We start from the raw sequence: 19103 nt of genomic DNA, 5'->3' as shown, positions 1-19103 counted from the left end.
CACTAGGAGAGTGTAGAGCTGGTCGTGCGGTGGTTCAGTAGACTGAGGATCACTGCAGATTGTAGGCTTGTCAGAAGAGGTGGGTCTTCAGGTTCCTTTTGAAGGTTACCATGGTATGCTAATAAACACTTTGTTTGATATTACCTCATTTTGCAACAGTATTGGTATTATTTCTATATATCTGCAAGGTGGGCCCCAAGATTGATTCTTCTCTGGAGGGCCCAAGGTACTCCAGTCCGACGCTAGAGTGAGTTGATGTTATGTGTACGCTGCTAGGTTCAGATAGGGGAGGGACAGGTCTCATGAACTCTGGGGGAACCGTTACTCAGGGCGACCATGCACTGTAGCTTCCTCAGGCAAAAGATGGATCCACTTGCTCACTCAAACACAATTCAAAGAGTCCTCATGAACAGGTGAGTGAACAGTGTAGTTTAATATTACAGTACATCCAGTACAATTCAAGTCTCTGCACAGGCTTCATAAACAGTACAACTGCTCCTTAAAGACACATTGACTACAATTTTTATAGCACAGTTCAGCATAGATCAAGACAATGAGATAGAGGGAGATGATTCCAGTGACGCAATTCCTTCCAGTACTTATCTTCCTGCTCCTGATAGACTTTCTCAACTAGCAGTACAGGGGTCAGCCCAGCTTCACTCTTTAATGGAATCCTGTGTCCCTATGGCTCACTAGCCTGAACTTTTGTGAGAGCCGGATCACACACACCCATTCGGCTGCTGCCAGAATAGAAAACAAGTTCCCCTCAATCCCCCTAGGGCTCTACTAACCACTTCCTGTCTCCTGTGACTGTGTTACCCCCTCTAGTTGCTGGATGCTTTTGAAGCAACAGCACTCAACACTACTTCTGCATGTCACATTGACAAAAGACAAAAAAACTGTATACAAACTTTTATTTGAGGCCTATTCAACATACAGTAGTCACAAAGCAGCCAAGCTTCAAAGTAGTCATGTTCTTATGTAAATTGCATGCCTGTTATGTAGTGTTTCCATGAAAACTTTGCACTTTAACAACTGACATTTTAGAACTTACTTGCTTTCTCTTACCTGTTTCAGACACAGAATGCAAGTAAAGACACCATACTACATCTCATCCAGGATGTTAAGAAGGTATCCAGTTATTGTATAATGTACAAGAGCTATGCAAGGTCATGTATAAAGTATCTTATTTAGTGAGTGTAAGAATTTTAGAATATAAGAATTTCCAGCACCGTTAAAACCCCCCCCAAACCTTTATAAGTGCTTTTTGCTTTTGGATAGAAGAGTGGTAAACCACATCATGGGGCCTAAAATAGGGCATTTGACTCCTTAAAGGGGTTGTCCACTAGTAAGACAACACCTTCTTATTCCCCATGCTAGGCCCTGGTGAAATAAAAAAGCCTATACTCACCAGAGCTCTCGTGCGGTTGCATGACACATGGTACCCGGCTCCCAATCAGCGCTGGCGTCACTGTCCCTGTCTTCAGAAAAATTGAACATGAAGAGGAAGTCCCGACTCTAACTTCCTCTTCATGTTCATTTCGACAGAAAGCAGAGACAGTGACATCAGCGCTGATTGGACGCTGCGCTGGAGTCACATGTCATCACAACTGTCATGAACCCCGGGTGTACCTGCCGCAAGGCGGGCGGCTCGCCGCAGTAGGGGAGACATGAGCAGAGTGGCGGAGAAATCACCGGGCATCGAGCAGGACCTGAACCATGTGACTGAGGGGGAGTAGCCAAGGGCGGAGACACGCACCGGAGTGCCAGGGAGTCGGACAGCGCCGGAGAGAAGTCAAACGTGCCGAGGTCAAAACCGGGAGGTCAATTGAGGATAGTCAGGTGAAAGCCGGAGATCAGGGAGCCAAATCAAGAAAAGAAGTACCAGAAGAGACGCGAGGTGACGAAGTCAGAGCAAACAGTCCAGGAGGTCAGAACCAAGGAAAGTAGTCAAACAAACGCAGTATGCACACACACACCAGGGGGTCAGACACACAGACAGAATGAAAGTATAACTGACAGGGAATCCAGGTTCAGAGTGGATATAAATACCCCTCCCAAATCCAAAAGCAGGCCACATACAATTAACCCTGAGAGGGCAGGCATGAACCCTGTCCAAACCATGACAGTACACCCCTCTTTATGGGGGGCCACGGGACTTCCAGGCTTCTCTGGGTATCTTGCTTGAAAGGCCCGCACCAGTCGATCGGCATGCACCAAACTGGCCAGGACCCATGAGCAATCCTCAAGAGAATACCCTTTCCAGTGTATCAGATACTGGAGCTTCCGGTGCACCCACCAAGAGTCAATGATTACGCCCCACGTCGTATTCTAGATGCCCCTCTACCAATACTGGAGGAGCATGGGATGAAGAGTCCTCCCTAACCATTCCCACTTGCTTTAACAGGGACCTGTGGAAAACATCAGAAATTTTAAAGGAGGTGGACAACTGAAGTCTGTAGGCCACCGGATTGACAACCCTCACAATTTTGTAAGGACCAATAAATTTGGGGCCCAGCTTCATAGAGGGTATCTTAAGTTCGATATTACGGGTGGATAGCCACACCCTCTCCCCCACTACAAACGCCGGACCTGACCCCCTCCTCCTGTCTGCAAACCGTTTTGTACCTTTTCTGGGCCTTAGAGATGTTCCTCTGAACCTCCCTCCAAACAGTTCTCAAACGTTGTACCAGGCATTCGGCCCCAGGACAACCTGAATCCATGCGGGAAAACTCCCAAAATGTGGGTTAAACCCATAGTTGACCTGAGAGGGAGACTTCCCAGTAGACTGACTCACACGACCGCTGAACGCAAATTCTGCCACGGGCAATACATCACACCAGTCCTGCTGTCTGGAAGAGGCCAGACATCTCAGAATTTGCTCCAAAGATTGGTTCATGCCTTCAGTCTGTCCATTAGAGTCTGGGTGATAGGCAGAGGAAAAGGAGAACGTAATCCCTAGCTTCTTACAGAAAGCCCTCCAAAAACGTGGCCACAAACTGCACACCTCTGTCTGACACAACATTCACAGGTACTCCATGCAACTGAACTACATGCTGTATAAATAAGTGGGCCAAGGTTTCAGCAGCTGGCAATGTCGGCAGAGGTACAAAGTGGGCTTGTTTGGAGAACCTATCCACCACCACCAATATCACTGAGTTGCCCCTGGAAGGAGGAAGATTCATGATAAAGTCCATGGACAAATGTGTCCATGGTCTATCCAGAATTGGCAAAGGCATCAATTCCCCAACTGACTGACTCAATCAATCAATCATTATGCTTAATCAGATTTAATCATTTAAAAAACACAAAAACATATGAAAGTAATCTTAAAGGGAACATGTCACATGACAAATGCTATTAACCTGCAGATATTGGATTAATCTGCAGGTTAATAATGGTCTGAGACCCCCCCTGCTGGGAGGAAATTAACATTATTTCTTTCAGCAGTATTCAAAGATCAGTCATAGGTGTGACGGCGGCGTGGGTTCAGTCACCGCTCTGTATAGAGAGAGGCGGCCCAGGGATGTATGGATGTGTATAGGATAACACAAACCTCACAGACAGGAGAAACAGACAGGGATCAAAGGAAACTACAATTCTAAAAATACACTCACCAAGCAATTGAGTGGAAATCAAGAGAACAGTAGGAGGGGGTAAACCAAATGGGAGAGGATTAGGATAAATACACAATACCAAATCCACGCAGATATCTCCTGTAAACTACACCAACCAACTGCTACTAAATCAGAACTCTCCTTCACTACTAAACCAAGAAGTTGTAACTATCATCAGTAATTCCCTAGTGCAAGAGGTGAGCGTATATACACTGATGAGCAAAAGGGTAAAAAAATGTTGAACTTTTGACTTTCAGGCTCCATAACTCACCATCCACTACTGCTTCGAACGTGAGACTACCATCATTTTATAGCACCCCAAACGTTGGTGAAAAAAAATTACATTTTATTCTGCCTCCTGTGGCAACGTTTCGATCCAAAAGCTCTTTCTCAAGCACAGATCTTTTGGATCGAAACGTTGCCACAGGAGGCGGAATAAAATGTTATTTTTTTTCACCAACGTTTGAGGTGCTGTCTTTTCTACTATTTGGTATGACCTTTTTTCCGGGATGAACTCCCTGGTTGTGACGTGTGTCCCAAGTAGTGTCCTGTAGGACCCTGGCTATATAATGTGCGGTTTAACATATAATTTTTGATTTACCATCATTTTATAGACAATCATCTTGGCTATCTGACACATATATTTGACTTGCAACTATTTAGCACATAACTAGTTATGCAGATTCATGTTATGTCACTGCATTTTTACTGTTTTGCTCCTAAAAATCTTAGTTTTTATTATTTTGATAATATTTTGTATATCCATCATTGGTTTTCAACACTGCCTGAATCCTTCTGGGCATGCTCTCTATCAGATTCAAACATGTCTTGACCGAAATCTGATCCTAGATATTTTCTACATGTTCCCAAAGTTTGTGCATATATGTTCGACTCACTTTGGTATGTATACAGCTTTATCTTCAGTTCTACCCAAAAGTGTTTGATTTGGTTGATGTTGGACTGTGGGGGTCAGTCCAGTACCTCTACTTCATTGTGATTGATCCATTACATCACCAATCTTTACGTATCCTTCTGGTCGTTGACCTGCTGGAACACTGTCATCCTTTTCATACCCATAGTACTTGACTCAGTGTACGAAGTAACTCATCTTGTAGGATACTCACATATAGCTCAGCATTGAAACCCTGATCAAGTATCCAATGCCTTTGACTATGAAACAACCCCATATCATCATTATTCCTCCACCGAACGTGACAGGTCCTTCAATTTCTCAATCCGTTAGCCTCTTTTTCCCTTGATTCTTCCAGACCCATTTGTCCCCATCAGAGCCTAATCTATTGACTTTCATCTCATCGCTCCAAATCACTCATTTTCAATCTGCTAGTGTACACTTTTAGTACTTTTTTGAAAACTTGAACCAACGCTTCTTATGACAATATTGAAGTCAAGGTTTCTTCATCTTTTTTTCTGGCCACCATTCCAGACATGTGTAATGTTTGTCTCACGGTGCTTGCATGGACGTCTGTGATCCCACTATTACGAGGCATATGAGCCACATCCACTGGCGTGTTTGTCGTGCCAGAACTGATAGACACTGTGATCAGCCGACTTGTTGACTCTGATATTTTGCCTGGATGTCCACCTCTTGGCTTTTGAATGCATTGACGGACATAATTTTGTATTCTTCCAACTAGCATTCACATGATACAGTTTGGCAATTTGCATGGCCGTGATGCTGCTATCGATGACTAGGAAGATGCTGTTCCTTTTTTATTGGGAAATCTTCTTCATGGCTGCTCCTTTATTTGAACCAGTGATGTTTTGCTTGAGAATCAACTTAATAACATGCTGAGCTATTATGGAATGTGATAACAGGTTATATTTTGTAATATACTTGAAGAAAAAGATTTTTCCACCACCAGGAGGATAACAGTTAGAATGCAGTGACATAACCAGAATCTAATAACCAATCATATGCTAAATAGTTACAGGTCAACTTTATGTATGAGATAGGCAAGATGATTGTCTATAAAATGATGGTAGTCTCACATTCAAAGGTGTAGTGGATGGTGAGATATGGAGCCTGAAAGTCAAAAGTTCAAAATGTTGTTACCCTTTTGCTCATCAGTGTACCTGATAGGAGTGGCCAATACAGAACAGCTGAGACAATTCAGGATAGAGAGCTCCAGGAGATAGACAAACCTGATTAACCCGTGCAATAAACCTGCCCTGCTAATAGGAAGTAGAAGCAGATCTAATACGTGCAGGGTTTTGTGTAACCAGACGCCACGATTTTCTGGCCCATCTCTGTCGTGCTATCCCTGTGACAGCTACGACACCAATGACCTTTTGGTGTGCTTTTGATATTGCAAAATTGCTGCACCATTTCTGCACCTATTAAGAAAACTAGCGTTTTTTCATTGCGTTTGTGTGGGTTTTTATAACATGCATTTTTATCACTGAGGTTTTTGTCTCTGTTTAGTGTGTCATTCTTTAAATAAAGCTGTCTTGTTTGTGATACTTTCTGGTATTTTGATTTCACTGAACTTCATTGCCATACAGAGGTGCGTACTAAATGCAGCTAAAAGGTGCATCTGTATTTTTTACCTGTGGATTTTCCACATCAAATGTCTATGGGGAAAATCTGCACAGAAATCTCAGCGTACCTGCAAGTGAAATTAACATGCTGCGGATTTGCAAAACGCACCAGTGAGTTTGCACAAAGTAAATAAGAAGCTCCATGGTCATGAGATTTCTAGAAATCCCATCCACTTTGCTAGAACTGTAAAGCACTGCCTTTTTAGGGAAAACACGCAGCATCAAAAATGCGATAAAAGCTCATCATGGGAACGTAGTCTAAATAAACTAAACTTGCGTTCTCCAATCGAGTAGAACAATATTCTAATTAACGAATTAGGTTATGTTCTCATGATGAGCTTTTGGTGAGGTTTTGAGGCTGCAGAATTTATTATTATTTAAACTGGGCTACTTGTTTTTCATTAAATTTTTTGTGTTCATTTTTTTAACAAGCATTTTTATTGTGTTTTTGACGCTTCAGTTTTTGTCTCTTGTTGGTGTGTCATGCTTTAAATAATGCTAAGTGCACACGTTGCAGAATTCTTGCGGAAATTTCCTCTGCAATTCCGCAACTCTTGCCGCGGGTATATCGCAAGCGGAATTGGCATGCGTATTCCCGCTAAACACTAGCGTTTTGCAAGCGAGACCGCACGTCATCACAGATCATTTTTGCAATGTATTATTGGGAACGGAAGCATCTCGAGGAGCGGGAATACTGCCGGGGACGCCGGAAGGTGAAAATATCATGATTTTTTATTTTAATTCTTTTTTTTTAACAATTATATGGTTCCCAGGGCCTGGAGGAGAGTCTCCTGTCCTCCACCCTGGGTACCAACCGCACATGATCCACTTACTTCCCGCATGGTGGGCATAGCCACATGTGGAAAGTAAGCGGATCAATGCATTCCTATGTGTGCAGAATCCCAGCGATTCCGCACAAAAAATTAACATGCTGCGTTTTTTCCAGAATGCGATTCCGCCGCGGAAAAAAACGCAACATTTGCACAAAAATTGCGGATTGCATTCTAATAATAGGATGCTTAATGTCTGCGTTTTTTTCACAGTTTTATTGCGGTTTTATAGCAAAAAAAAACGCGAAAAATCCTGAACGTGTGCACATAGCCTTAAGCTGCTTTGTTTTTGATTCTTTCTTTTATTTGGCTTTGTCACAACTTTGTTGACATATTTAGGTGGGGTTACATGCCTTTTTGATACATTTCCAGGGTAGAAACGCACTTAAAACACATGGGTGTATTTTACCTGCTAGAACTGTAAGGCCCTGCATTTTTGACACAGCAAAAATGCGCAACGTCAAAAACGTACCAAAAGCTCATCGGAACGTAGCTTTCGAGGTCAGAGAATAGAAAGGGAAAACTGGGTAGTGGAGAAGAGACTGACTCAATTTTTAATCTGTCTTTTTAATTTGAATTGCTAAGTAGTCATAGGAATTCTTGCCACCTTCTGATAATTAAATACAGATTGCGGCATTTGCTGAAATCCAACCTACTTCAGCTGAGTTTGCTGCAGTGTCAGTTTACTGTAATTCCATTTCCATTTTTAAAACTAAAAATTGTAAATAATTTTTTTTCCCCAAAGGATTTATTTGGTTTGCTCATCTTCATACTTGTCTGGATGTCAGGCTTATTTAGGATGATCAAATCAATAGTCTTCTAAATAAGAATTTGCCTTACATAGCTGAACAGGTAACAGCTTGGTCACAGTGTAAGGCCACGCTCACACGATCAGTATTTTACCTCAGTATCTGTAAGCCAAAACCAGGAGAGGAACAATCAGAGGAAAAGTATAATAGAAACACGTCACCACTTCTGTATTTATCACCCACTCCTGGTTTTGGCTTACAGATACTGAGGTAAAAAACTCACCAAATACTAAATGTTTGAATATGGCCTAAGTCAACTTTACCAATGTATAGACAATTTTATATTTCATATGTCATGTAAAACATGTCCAATGTGCCAGTATACATTTGCTTTTTGTTTTCTCTTTCCTATTTTTCTTTTTAATTAAAGCGAACCTGTCACCAGTTTAGTGACATAGCAGCTAAAAATATCACCTTATTTAGCATCGGCGCTGCATTCTCTAAATCCTTATATAACCCCTTGACACACCCTGTTTACCAACAGGGTGTGTCAAGGGGTTATATAAGGATTTAGAGAATACAGCCTGTTTACCAACAAAAAAAATATTTTTAATTTCTCGTGCGCTGTATGGTAATCTTCTTGGTCCAGTCCGATGGGTGTTGCTTCAGGCCTCTCCATCTCTCCCTTTGGCTGCTGCTCACCATCCTTCTTTAAGGCTAAGTTCACATTAGCGTTTAACATGGGGGCGCATGGACATGCGTTGTGCTGCGTTTTTTTACACATGCGTTTTTTGGGGCGCACGCGTCAGGGCGCACAGGACGCAGCAAGTTGCATTTTTTTTTGCGTCCAACTTTCGGCAAAAAAGGACGCATGCGTCGCAAAACGCAGCGTTTTAGCGTGCGTTTTGTTGCGTTTTTGTTTGCGTTGTGCGTTGCGTCGCCGACGCTGCGTCGCACAACGCAAATGTGAACGTAGCCTAAGTAATGTGGATGACGCCTCCTCCAGAACTGCGCATGCACCGGCAAACGTATTTCCGGTACATAGGAGTAGTTCCGGTACATGAGCCGGAAATATGTGTGCGGCACATGCGCACTTCTGTTTTTCACGTTTGCCTGCAATTGGGCAGGCGTGAGATGCAACGTTTCTGCACAGGCTTGAGGTGCTACATGGCTATGTGGATGACGCAGGAGACATCGTCCACATCAATTAAAGAAGGAGTACAGTGAGCAGCAGCCGGGGAAGGGATGGAGCAGCCCGAAGCAACACCCATCGGACCGGACCGAGAAGATTATGATACACCGCTGGAGAAATTAAAAGGTTTTTCGGGGGCATACAGGGGGAGTCAAGAGATTATATATGGATTTAGGGAATGCAGCACAGATGCTGAATAAGGTGATATTTTTAGCAGCTATGTCACAACAGTGGTGACAGGTTCCCTTTCATGTTTATTACACAGTTTAGTAATCATGGACTTTATTTCAGGGTAAACAATCAGCAGAATACAAGATCACTCTCATGGACATCGGACTAGTTATTGAATACCTTATGGGTGGAACATTTAGATGCAGCTACACCAAGAAAGGCTTCAGAGCTATGTACAAACTTTTAAAGCAGGTATATTATTAATTAAATAACTATGGTCTAGTAAGTAGGCAAGAAACCTGGTCTGCATTGACGTGTGTGGCTTTTTGTCTTATTTTGTTTTGTTTTTTTAAATCCTAGCAAAAATATTGGCGTTTACCACAAAATCTCACCAACGATGTATTTATACTCCCCAAGTTTTACCAAACTTGTTTTTGAATTTATAGGTATACAGTTAGCTGCCCACTCTTTTTTATAGAGAGCAGCTAACCGCTACCTTATGTGTAGCGAGCTATCATCTAGTACTGAGCCATACAATATAATTAAAGTTCGCGAAAATAGTTAAATAAATGTAGATGCAAATTTGGTGCAGAGTTGATGCTAAGAAACATACTTTGATGCATTTTTATAAAAGTAAATGTCCATGGTTGGACTGGGATATCTTGGGCCCACTCTACAGCCGTATGCAAAAGACGCAATGTCTTTTTAGGGGTCGCGTTAAACGTCCCCGCTAGCGCAGATCCCCGATCTGCCAGAGCGGGGAACGGACCTCGGGCCACAAAAGAACGGCACATCGCTAGTGCGTGCCGAAAATGACACGCGCTAGCAATGCGCTTTAACATTGCTGGCAATGGGAGCGCTAACGGACGCGTTGCACGGCGTTAATTTCGCCGTGCAACGCTGTCCGTTAGCGCTCACACAAAAACGAAATGAGAACCTAGCCTTAGCCGTTATAGTGAAGCATTGAGTGTAAAACGCAGGTAGCTGCTGTACATCTACTGTGCACACACCATAACTGGGATGTACAACTGGGATGTACAATTACGGTAGTTTACATTAAAGGGTTCTTTGGTTAAAACACAAGATTCATGTGTTCCACAGGATAGGTGATTGTTTAGGTCCAACCATTAGAAACTGCACAGATCGGAAGACTGCGGAAGTTTTTTCCAATTTAAAATGTAGCGGCAGGTGGGATGTCTGACCACAGCTCCATTTATTCTCTTTGGGGCTTCCAGACAAGAGCAACCCTCGCAGGCACAGAGTGAATTAATGGATCAGTGGTCAAGTCACACACACCACTCCAGTCTAATTTGGATAAAAGCTCCACATTTTGCCAATTGGGTCCAAGCAGTCAGACCCCCACCAATCAATACATTATCACTTATTCTGTGGAGAGGTGATTACTTTTTTTCAGAGGAGAACCCTAGTAGTGCATCTCCGCCGCTGTGATCCAAGTATTTAATCTCCAATGGAAATAAAGAATCTTGTCCCAATTAATACCAGATAGAACAAATCACCTCCATAACACAACATAATCCACTATACCAAGACCAATAATACCACATACAGGGAAGAAATACCACCACAACATGACCAGACCACATAGTGACCGAATAATACCACATGCAAGGAGAAAATACCACCACACCATGACCATACCACATATTACACGTATATAGCAACCAAATAATACCACATACAAGGAAAAATACCACCACACCATGACTGGACTACATATTACCACCACATAATGATTGAATAATACCACATTTAAGGGACAAATACTGCCACACCTTGACCAGACCACATAGAGACCGAATAGTCCAATACCGATCATCAATACAAACCACAATACTAAAAACACTGTTATTACACCCATGGCATTATACACAAGAGCTCTGTGTCTAGTATACAGTGTATAGTAAAAGTATAAGTGTACAGGTAATACAGTGATCACCAGTGACATTATACACAGGAGCTCTGTATATAGTGTCAGTATACAGGTAATAACGGTGATCAACAATGACATTATACCCAGAATCTCTGTATATTGTGTCAGTGTACAGGTAATACAGGGATCACCAGTGACATTACACGCAGGAGCTCTGTGATGAAAACTAAATCTCTAAACACCAACAAATACTCAGAGGTCACCCGAGCTTGCTCGGGAAAACCCGAGCAACGAGTACACTCGCTCATCACTAACTAGCATAAATAAAAGCTACCTTTTTGTCCAATTCAAATCCTTGCATTAGCTTGATGTATTTGCATATGAATAAGTATACTGCAGGATGTATATATGGGGGACCAGCATGGACATATGGAGGGCCAGGATGGATATATGAGGGGGCCAGGATAGATATATGAGGGGGCCAGGATGGATATATGGGGAGTCAAAATGGATATGTCCTCTATAGCCCTGCGTCAGAGGTCCCGCTCTCTGTCCTCCTGCTCCTGTTTGAGCGCCTGCTGCTGGCAATATTCCTTCTGGCTTTAGTGCTTGCTCATCTCTAGTGGGAACCTTTACACTGAAGATGCACAAACTGATGTCACTAAACAGGAATAAGTATTACAGTTATGTCACAGAACATACAGTACATAATAAAAACAGTGATATAAGAGAGGTACATCCAGGTGTAATAGGCACTGGCATCGGCGGGCCCCCTCTCTCACAGTCGTTATGCCACTGGCTACAGTATGTCACTACAATTTACTCACAATTATGTCAATGGTTTCAAAGAAGATGGAAATAAAATGATGTGACATTTAGTGGATTAATGGGAATCTGTCAGCAGGATTTCACACCACAAACTAATTACATGTGCATGTAGCTTTTTCCAAGACAAGTTATTCACATCTATTCCCTGCCCATTGCTGCCTCCTCCTGCTTGACTGATAGCTTCTTTGCCTGCTGTCACACAGCATAGAGGCTGTCAGTCAAACAGGAGGAGGTGGCGCTGGCAGGGAATAGATCTGGATTGACAGAGGCTTCAAATCTACAATATCTCTTCAACCTCATTTGCATATCAACTTATCATACTTGTCTTTAAAAGAGCTACATATGCATATAAATTGCTTGTGGTATAAAATCCTGCTGAGATTCCCTTTAAAGGGATCATGTCACATGAAAAATGCTATTAACCTCAAGTATGTGGTTAATCTGCATGTTAATAGCTCTGCGTTAGGATTTAGACTATTGCTGCTGGGAGGAAGATAACTTTATTCCTCCTGGTAGTGTTTGGATTTCAGCCACGTGTGCGGCACTGGCACGGTTTCAATGGTCACTGAAATTACTTTAAAAATAGCATGTGTAGGGCAGCACCTCACCCGAAATAAATTGATATGAAGATAGTGGTTGCAGGTATGCCAAAAAGAAGATGATCCCAATCCTCAAGAATATCCAAAAGGTGAAGAGAGTGACAACAGCCTCCACAATAGCAAAAATTATATTTTTCTTTTTTAATACATTATATAATACAGAGAGAAAGCAACTTTTTGACCTTACAACATACATAAGTCTTTATCAAGGCATTTGGATGTTCTCAAAAGGTTGTGCAATCAAATATCAAGTTAAGAGTACCTTCATTTTGTCCAGTTATGGGTACCTTAATTTTTGTCATTAGTTTGTGTAGCGCCCCCACTGCCGCAGGGCCGAGGGGTACCCGATACCGGGCCTCTGAGTCTCTGCTCTGGGGTCGTCACGGTGGCTAGACCCGGTCCGTGACCCTGCTGAGGGGCGTACAGTAATAGATGTAGGTGGATGATGGTGGTGGTGAGGCTGTAGTGGTGCGGTGCAGTAAATAACGAGGACACCAGGTTGCAGTCTCTTTACCTCTTTACTGTAGATCTCTGGGTCCTCAGTCCGGAATCCGGATAACCAGGCTGCGCAAGTCCGGCCGGTCCAATGGCACCTCCAGAGTTCTCTTAACAGGTGGAAATCTGCGCCTTCCTGCTAGCGCTATGTGTTGTGGTCCTTCCCTGCTGTGCTTACGGAAAGTCCCCACAACTGTTGTGTCCGTTTCTTAAGTTCCCTCACAACTCGATTAGATGATGTTCTGCTAATCCTCCGTTCCTCCCTGATGTTACGGTTGGAACGGCACCCATATGACGGGTAGGCTCGGAGCTCTTCCGGGACCCTAGAGTCGCCCCTCTCCACAAGTTGCCCCCCAAGACTGCATAGGTGATTTAGGTGAGACAGCCCGCCTTAGACTGACTGTCCTGCCGTAGTTTAGAGTATTGCTTGAAGCTGAATGTTGTAATACTCCCTCGGCGTTCCGGCCGCCGGTTGTGCGCCTCAGTAGGATGTTGCCTCGGTCTTACAGCACGACTCCTACTGGTATTCTCCTTGTTGCTTTGATCTCGTTTCTCACTCAGCACAATCTATCTCGCTTCCAGTCCCTTCTTGGGTACCGCCGCTATACTGAGCAGGCACGGTCCCGTTACGTTCGCTCAAGTTGCCAAGCCTCTGTCAGGGATCCCACCCCTGACAGGGACCCTACCGAATCTTCTCCCGCAACACCCTCTGCCACAAGGTGTTGCCTGGTTCCAACCCAGTCAGCTTTCTGTCTAACTTCCTGCCTGACCCCCAGTTTACCCTCAATGGTGGGGAGTGGCCTAGTGAATAGAACCCTTAGCTCCCCTGGTGGCCCAGCTGTGAAATTTATTGGTGTCTGTGATACCTGGTCAGATAAACTCCTTCAGTGCCATCGGACGTACCATAGCTCCCCTTAGTGGAGGAGCCACAGTACTGCAACGACCAGGACTCTGGGGCGCTGCACTTGTTTAAAAAAAGCAAAAAACTTCTGTTGAACCACAATTCAAAAGCAATGTCTGATTTTCATTAATTGATATTAAGTAAATTTAAATTGAAAATTACTTTTGTAAGGGTACGTGTCCGCGGGCCGGTTTACATCCGGATTAGCTGCAGATTGAACGCTGCATACAACCACAGCCTTCAACCCGCAGCGTCCAGATGTTACAGCATAGTGGAGGGGATTTTATGAAATCCTGTCTCCACTATGTGTGCGAACACGCACCCGGCGGCCCTGCGTTTACGGACATGCGGCGCGTCTTTTTAAAACGCAGCATGTCTGTTTACCTTGCGGCGAGGCTCCATCGCCGCAAGGTAAATCACAGGGCCCTATGCATAGGGTGCCGAGATTCAGGATGTGTGCAATGAACACATCCGGAATCACCGAGCGTTCAGAAGGGGGCGGCGCTTTGGGCGGAGCGGGTTTTCCGCTCCTTCCAAAGCGCCGTATATCCGGACAGTGGACACGCACCCTAAGTTTCAAGTTATTTCAGTGACCATTGTGGGGTTTTTCCTGTGTCAACAGAAGGGTACCAACAATTTTGACCAAATGTGTAGGTTATAAGTACATTGATTTAACATTAATGACTTATGCAGTGATTTATGCAGTGATTTCCCAATACAAGAGTTGAGAAAACTTGGTACTAGGGATAACAGATAAAACATGTACATACACATAAAGCAGAGGGGCATAAGGGCCTACACAGGCACAAGTGCGACTGCAGTTTCTGCATCCCCATTTTTACAGCCATGCAGATGCATACAAATATACAATAACAGCAAATGAAAAAATTTATAATAATAAGATATTTCCAAAAAGATGTAAAAAAAGGGATTTATTTGATTCTGGGAATAATATAAAGCTTTAAGGTAGATACTGAGGAATTTGTATTTAGGCCATATAGCTTTTAATTATTCCAATTTTTTTTCAGAACTGTATGCAAAAGTCAGTCGGTGCCTCTCAAAGCAAAGAAACCTTCGACAAAACACAAAGAAGAGAAAAGACAAGGCATAATCACTTTCTTCAAACAGCACAGCCCTATAAAGCAAAGGTACCCAAAAGTATTGCAGAACAATGATAGCTAGCACGGACAACTGAAGAATTATGATGGCTCAAACTTAGACAATGGCCATGATTCATCATTTCCAGGGTTTTTAAAGTCACTTTTCTGGCTTGTAGTATTCTTTGCGCCAAATTCTTCAAAATGGTTTGCAAATTGTGTGCAACATCAAAATTCGTTTTTATTTTTGTCTTTAACTTTTGTTTTTGACTCTTTAATGTAAAAATTCACAAAATATCATGCAAAAATTGCAGCAAAATAACTGGCATACTTAAATTTACTACAAGAGGAGACTGGGGTACATTTGCAATTGATGAATCAGCCAAAAACATCTGGAAACCCCAAACTCGGCCCACAATTGCAAACATAAAAAAGAACAGGCAAACTCATAAAATAGTCTTAAAAATGTCAAGAAGGAAGAATTAGGCGCAAATAAAAAACAGGTGATAAAACCCTAAAATCAGACAAAGAGCAGCTGCAAACGCAATAATGAATTGGGCCCAATGTCTCTAAATACAAGTCAGCCCAGCAGATATCCCCTACATATAACTAATTTTCCTGGTTACTTATTTATAGGATAGTGGATGTGAAAAAGAGAATCTGCAAATGTCATGTAAAGCTGGAACTCTTGGAACTGGGGATGATAACGAGAGACCTTTCCATTATCCATTTAATGATCTTCTGATCTGGGCAGTGTTAATGAAGAGACAAAAGATGGCGCTCTTCTTCTGGCAGCGTGATGAAGAATCCATGGCCAAGGCATTGGTTGCAAGATGTCTTTACAAAGCTATGTCCCATGAGGCTCGACAGTGTGACTTCTTTGATGATACACCTGAAAAATTAAAAGCCTACTCCACGTAACTGCAAATATTTTATAGTGTTTTTATCTGTTCAACTACTGCAAAATAGACCATTACTAATTATTAAAATATATATACATATACCTTATATATACACACCATGACAGTGTGTAACACCTTTCAGCACCTTTACATACTATGTATACCGACTGTCCTCTCTGAGAAGATAGTCGTTAGAACATTTTAATTACACTTTGTTTGGTCTTCTCAATGAGGTTACATTGTATAGTATGTTTCTGTATGTATTTTTCTAATATATAGACATACTGTATGTATTTCTTATATTTTCTCTTTGTCCTGTATTTAGAGAATTTGGGAACCTTGCAGTAGAACTCCTGGATAAAACCTATAAACAGAATGAAATAATGACAATGAAACTTCTAACATATCAGTTGAGCAACTGGAGTAATCTAACCTGCCTTAAACTCGCTGTTTCTGGAAAACTTCGATCATTTGTTTCCCACGCGTGCACTCAGAAACTGCTGACAGATATGTGGATAGGACGCCTGAATCTAAGGAAAAATAATTGGTGTAAGGTAACTGTGATGGTTTTCTTTGGGGATTTTTACTATACAAAAACAGCAATTTATGAGGAAATATAAAAAAAAAGTTTACAGTCCATTTGTTTATACCAAGGTTCTCATGAACAGTGGGTGTTCATATGAGTGGACATGTAAATAATTATTTGGCGGGGTCACAGCACATAGGTGAAATCACAGAAGCACATACCTCCAAACAGGGAGAAGGATATGTATTGCGGCATGGACACCGTAATTGTGCCTCTGTTGAAGCCCTTTGGTTTTCTCACCCACTAAGATAACACTCTCATGGCCCCATAAAGTGTAATTCCCTCAAAAATGCACACACACCCAGTATAATACCCCCACAGTGAATTCTCCCCACAGTACCACCACACACGTAGTATGATGACCCCACAATGCTCTCAACACATTATGAGGTCCCCACAATACCTCCAACCAGTGGCGTAACTTGAAGCTCATGGGCCCCGATGCGAAAGCTCCCACGGGGCCCCCAAATATTTTAAATCTTTAATAGCAATAGTCTTTTTCTATAGGCCAAAGGGACTTTTAGGGCCCCCTAGGCTCCAGGGACCGGGTGCGATTGCAACCCTGCACCTGTTGTAGTTACACCCCTGCCTCCAACTTAGTATAGTGCACCCAGAGCCCCAACACATGATTATGAGTGTGATTCCCCTATAGTGTCCCCATAAAGTATGATATCCCCAGTGTTTCCACTAACATATTATCAGACCACCACAGTAACCCACACACCGTGAGATGATGGCACAGTGACCCTCTTACACACTATGATGCCAGCACAGTGACTCACACAGAGTGTGATGCCCCTACAGTCCTCCACTCAGTATGATGCCCCTACAGTAGCCCTCTCCCACAGTATGATGCCCTCACAGTAACCACTTAAACAATATGATGCCGCCAGTCACCAGCCCACGCACATTATGATGCCCCACAGTTTCTCACACAATATAATCACTCCCACAACTCCTCACACAGTATGAAACTCCACATCATGATCCCCCCTATAGCTTTCTAGACAGTATGATAGCCCCACGCAGTATATTGTCTCTACATCCACCACAAAGTATGATTAACTAAAAACTGAGTTAATTAACATAAAGAGTTAATAAAAGTTAGTTGATAAGTCATATGGAACCCAAAACGGTGCCACCGATAGATACAATTTCTCCCACAAAGAAAAAAAACCAAACCTTCAGGTCAAAGGAAAATATAATTGTTATGGCCCTTTGAATGCAACTATAAACAAACAAAACATGCTTTGTTCTGAGGACCCAACATGAGTCCTAAAAGGATTAATATATTGACCATATTTACATCATTTTCACCAGGTGATTATTGGCATTCTGCTTCCACCAGTAATACCACTGTTGGAATACAAATCAAGAGCACAAATGTCCCATATTCCTGTGTCCCAGGATGCTCATGAGATGATTGTAAATGAAAATCCAGTGGTGAAGTTTTCTGTAGAAGGAGGTGTTGAGGTAAAGTCTAATTATTAAGCAGTCACTATGTCAAATATATGTCCCTCTGACTGTTAATCTGGCTTAGGATGCAGAATGATATTGTGAATAGTCATTTTACTTCTTGTTCTTCATATTAATATGCTATGGATGCTTCTCAATTGCATCCCCCCCCCCCCCCCCCAATGTAACTAGTCACTAACATAAAAATTATAGAAGCATTATTCTTAATTTAAAGTTAAATAGATTTTTCAAAGCAAAAATATTAATTTTCACCATGTCAGGTAAAATCTAATTAGGTTGGTCAGTATCAACTCTTGATACTATAGTATCTTTATGTATATCTATAGAAATACCAGTACAGACTGTAGGATGTATATTTTAGGGTATTCAAAAAGGAGCCCAATTGTTTGATGGATTTGAAGAATATGTTCCTGGCTTGAGAATGAAAGGAAAAGCTCACCGTCTTCCACTGGCACAGAAGTATTTTGCATTCTACCACGCACCAATTGTGAAGTTCTGGTTTAACACGGTAAACCAACTTTTTATTTAATCGTCATTTAGAATTTTTTGTCCTTTTATATCATATACTGTAGAAGAAAACTTCTTCTACCTCTAAAATATATTTAATGAATCCACTCCATTACAAATCTTGAGTAAACCAAAATGATTGTACATGTCCTCATAATATCCTGTTGGATTACTGTAACATCCTCCTCTGTGGCTTCCTCCCTAACCCACTTCTTGTTCTAACTCCTCTAGTGACAATGACATACAAGGCCGTCCACAACATGTTCTCTCTATATTGTGCATCTCTAATCAACTGAAAACCTTCCAGCATGTTATATCTAGTCCTCGCTACAAAGCTTGATTCTTAATTGGGGCACACAGAAATCATGGGTGAAGTCTGGTGCCACCTGGAGGCTAACACCAATAATTCACATTAAAAACAAAATTTGGCTCCTCCCTAGCAGACTACCCCTAGCCTACTGACACCAAGCTAATTGTTATAGCATAGTGTCACATATGAGATAGACAGGGATGTGCGTTTCAGACCTGTTTCTGCCTGTGGCTTGTCATGTTAAGAACTAACCTCACTCTTGTTTTCCTTTAAATTGGGTAACAGAACAGCGTGGGCCACTCTGCTTCACCCCATTATGCGACGTAGAATACAGTCTGTAGTGGTTAGTCTGTATCCTCTCTTGTCAGGAGGGTGGACCATAGTACCTCAACA

The 19103-nt window shown here is 42.3% G+C and overlaps 1 protein-coding gene across 1 annotated transcript in view; it reads left to right on the top strand.

Moving 5' to 3' along the window:
- LOC143775485 (transient receptor potential cation channel subfamily M member 7-like) overlaps positions 1-19103 on the top strand; it is a 211044-nt gene that overhangs the window by 23389 nt on the left and 168552 nt on the right. The window contains exons 5-11 of the mRNA XM_077263672.1: positions 1078-1131; positions 9239-9370; positions 14861-14980; positions 15566-15846; positions 16157-16385; positions 17738-17890; positions 18255-18401. Of these exons, the coding sequence (XP_077119787.1) occupies positions 1078-1131; positions 9239-9370; positions 14861-14980; positions 15566-15846; positions 16157-16385; positions 17738-17890; positions 18255-18401 (1116 nt within the window). The remainder of the gene's footprint in view (positions 1-1077; positions 1132-9238; positions 9371-14860; positions 14981-15565; positions 15847-16156; positions 16386-17737; positions 17891-18254; positions 18402-19103) is intronic.

Source organism: Ranitomeya variabilis, chromosome 5, assembly GCF_051348905.1.
Source record: "Ranitomeya variabilis isolate aRanVar5 chromosome 5, aRanVar5.hap1, whole genome shotgun sequence".
NCBI classification, from domain to species: Eukaryota; Metazoa; Chordata; class Amphibia; order Anura; family Dendrobatidae; genus Ranitomeya; species Ranitomeya variabilis.
This window is presented reverse-complemented; position numbering and strand designations above follow the sequence as displayed.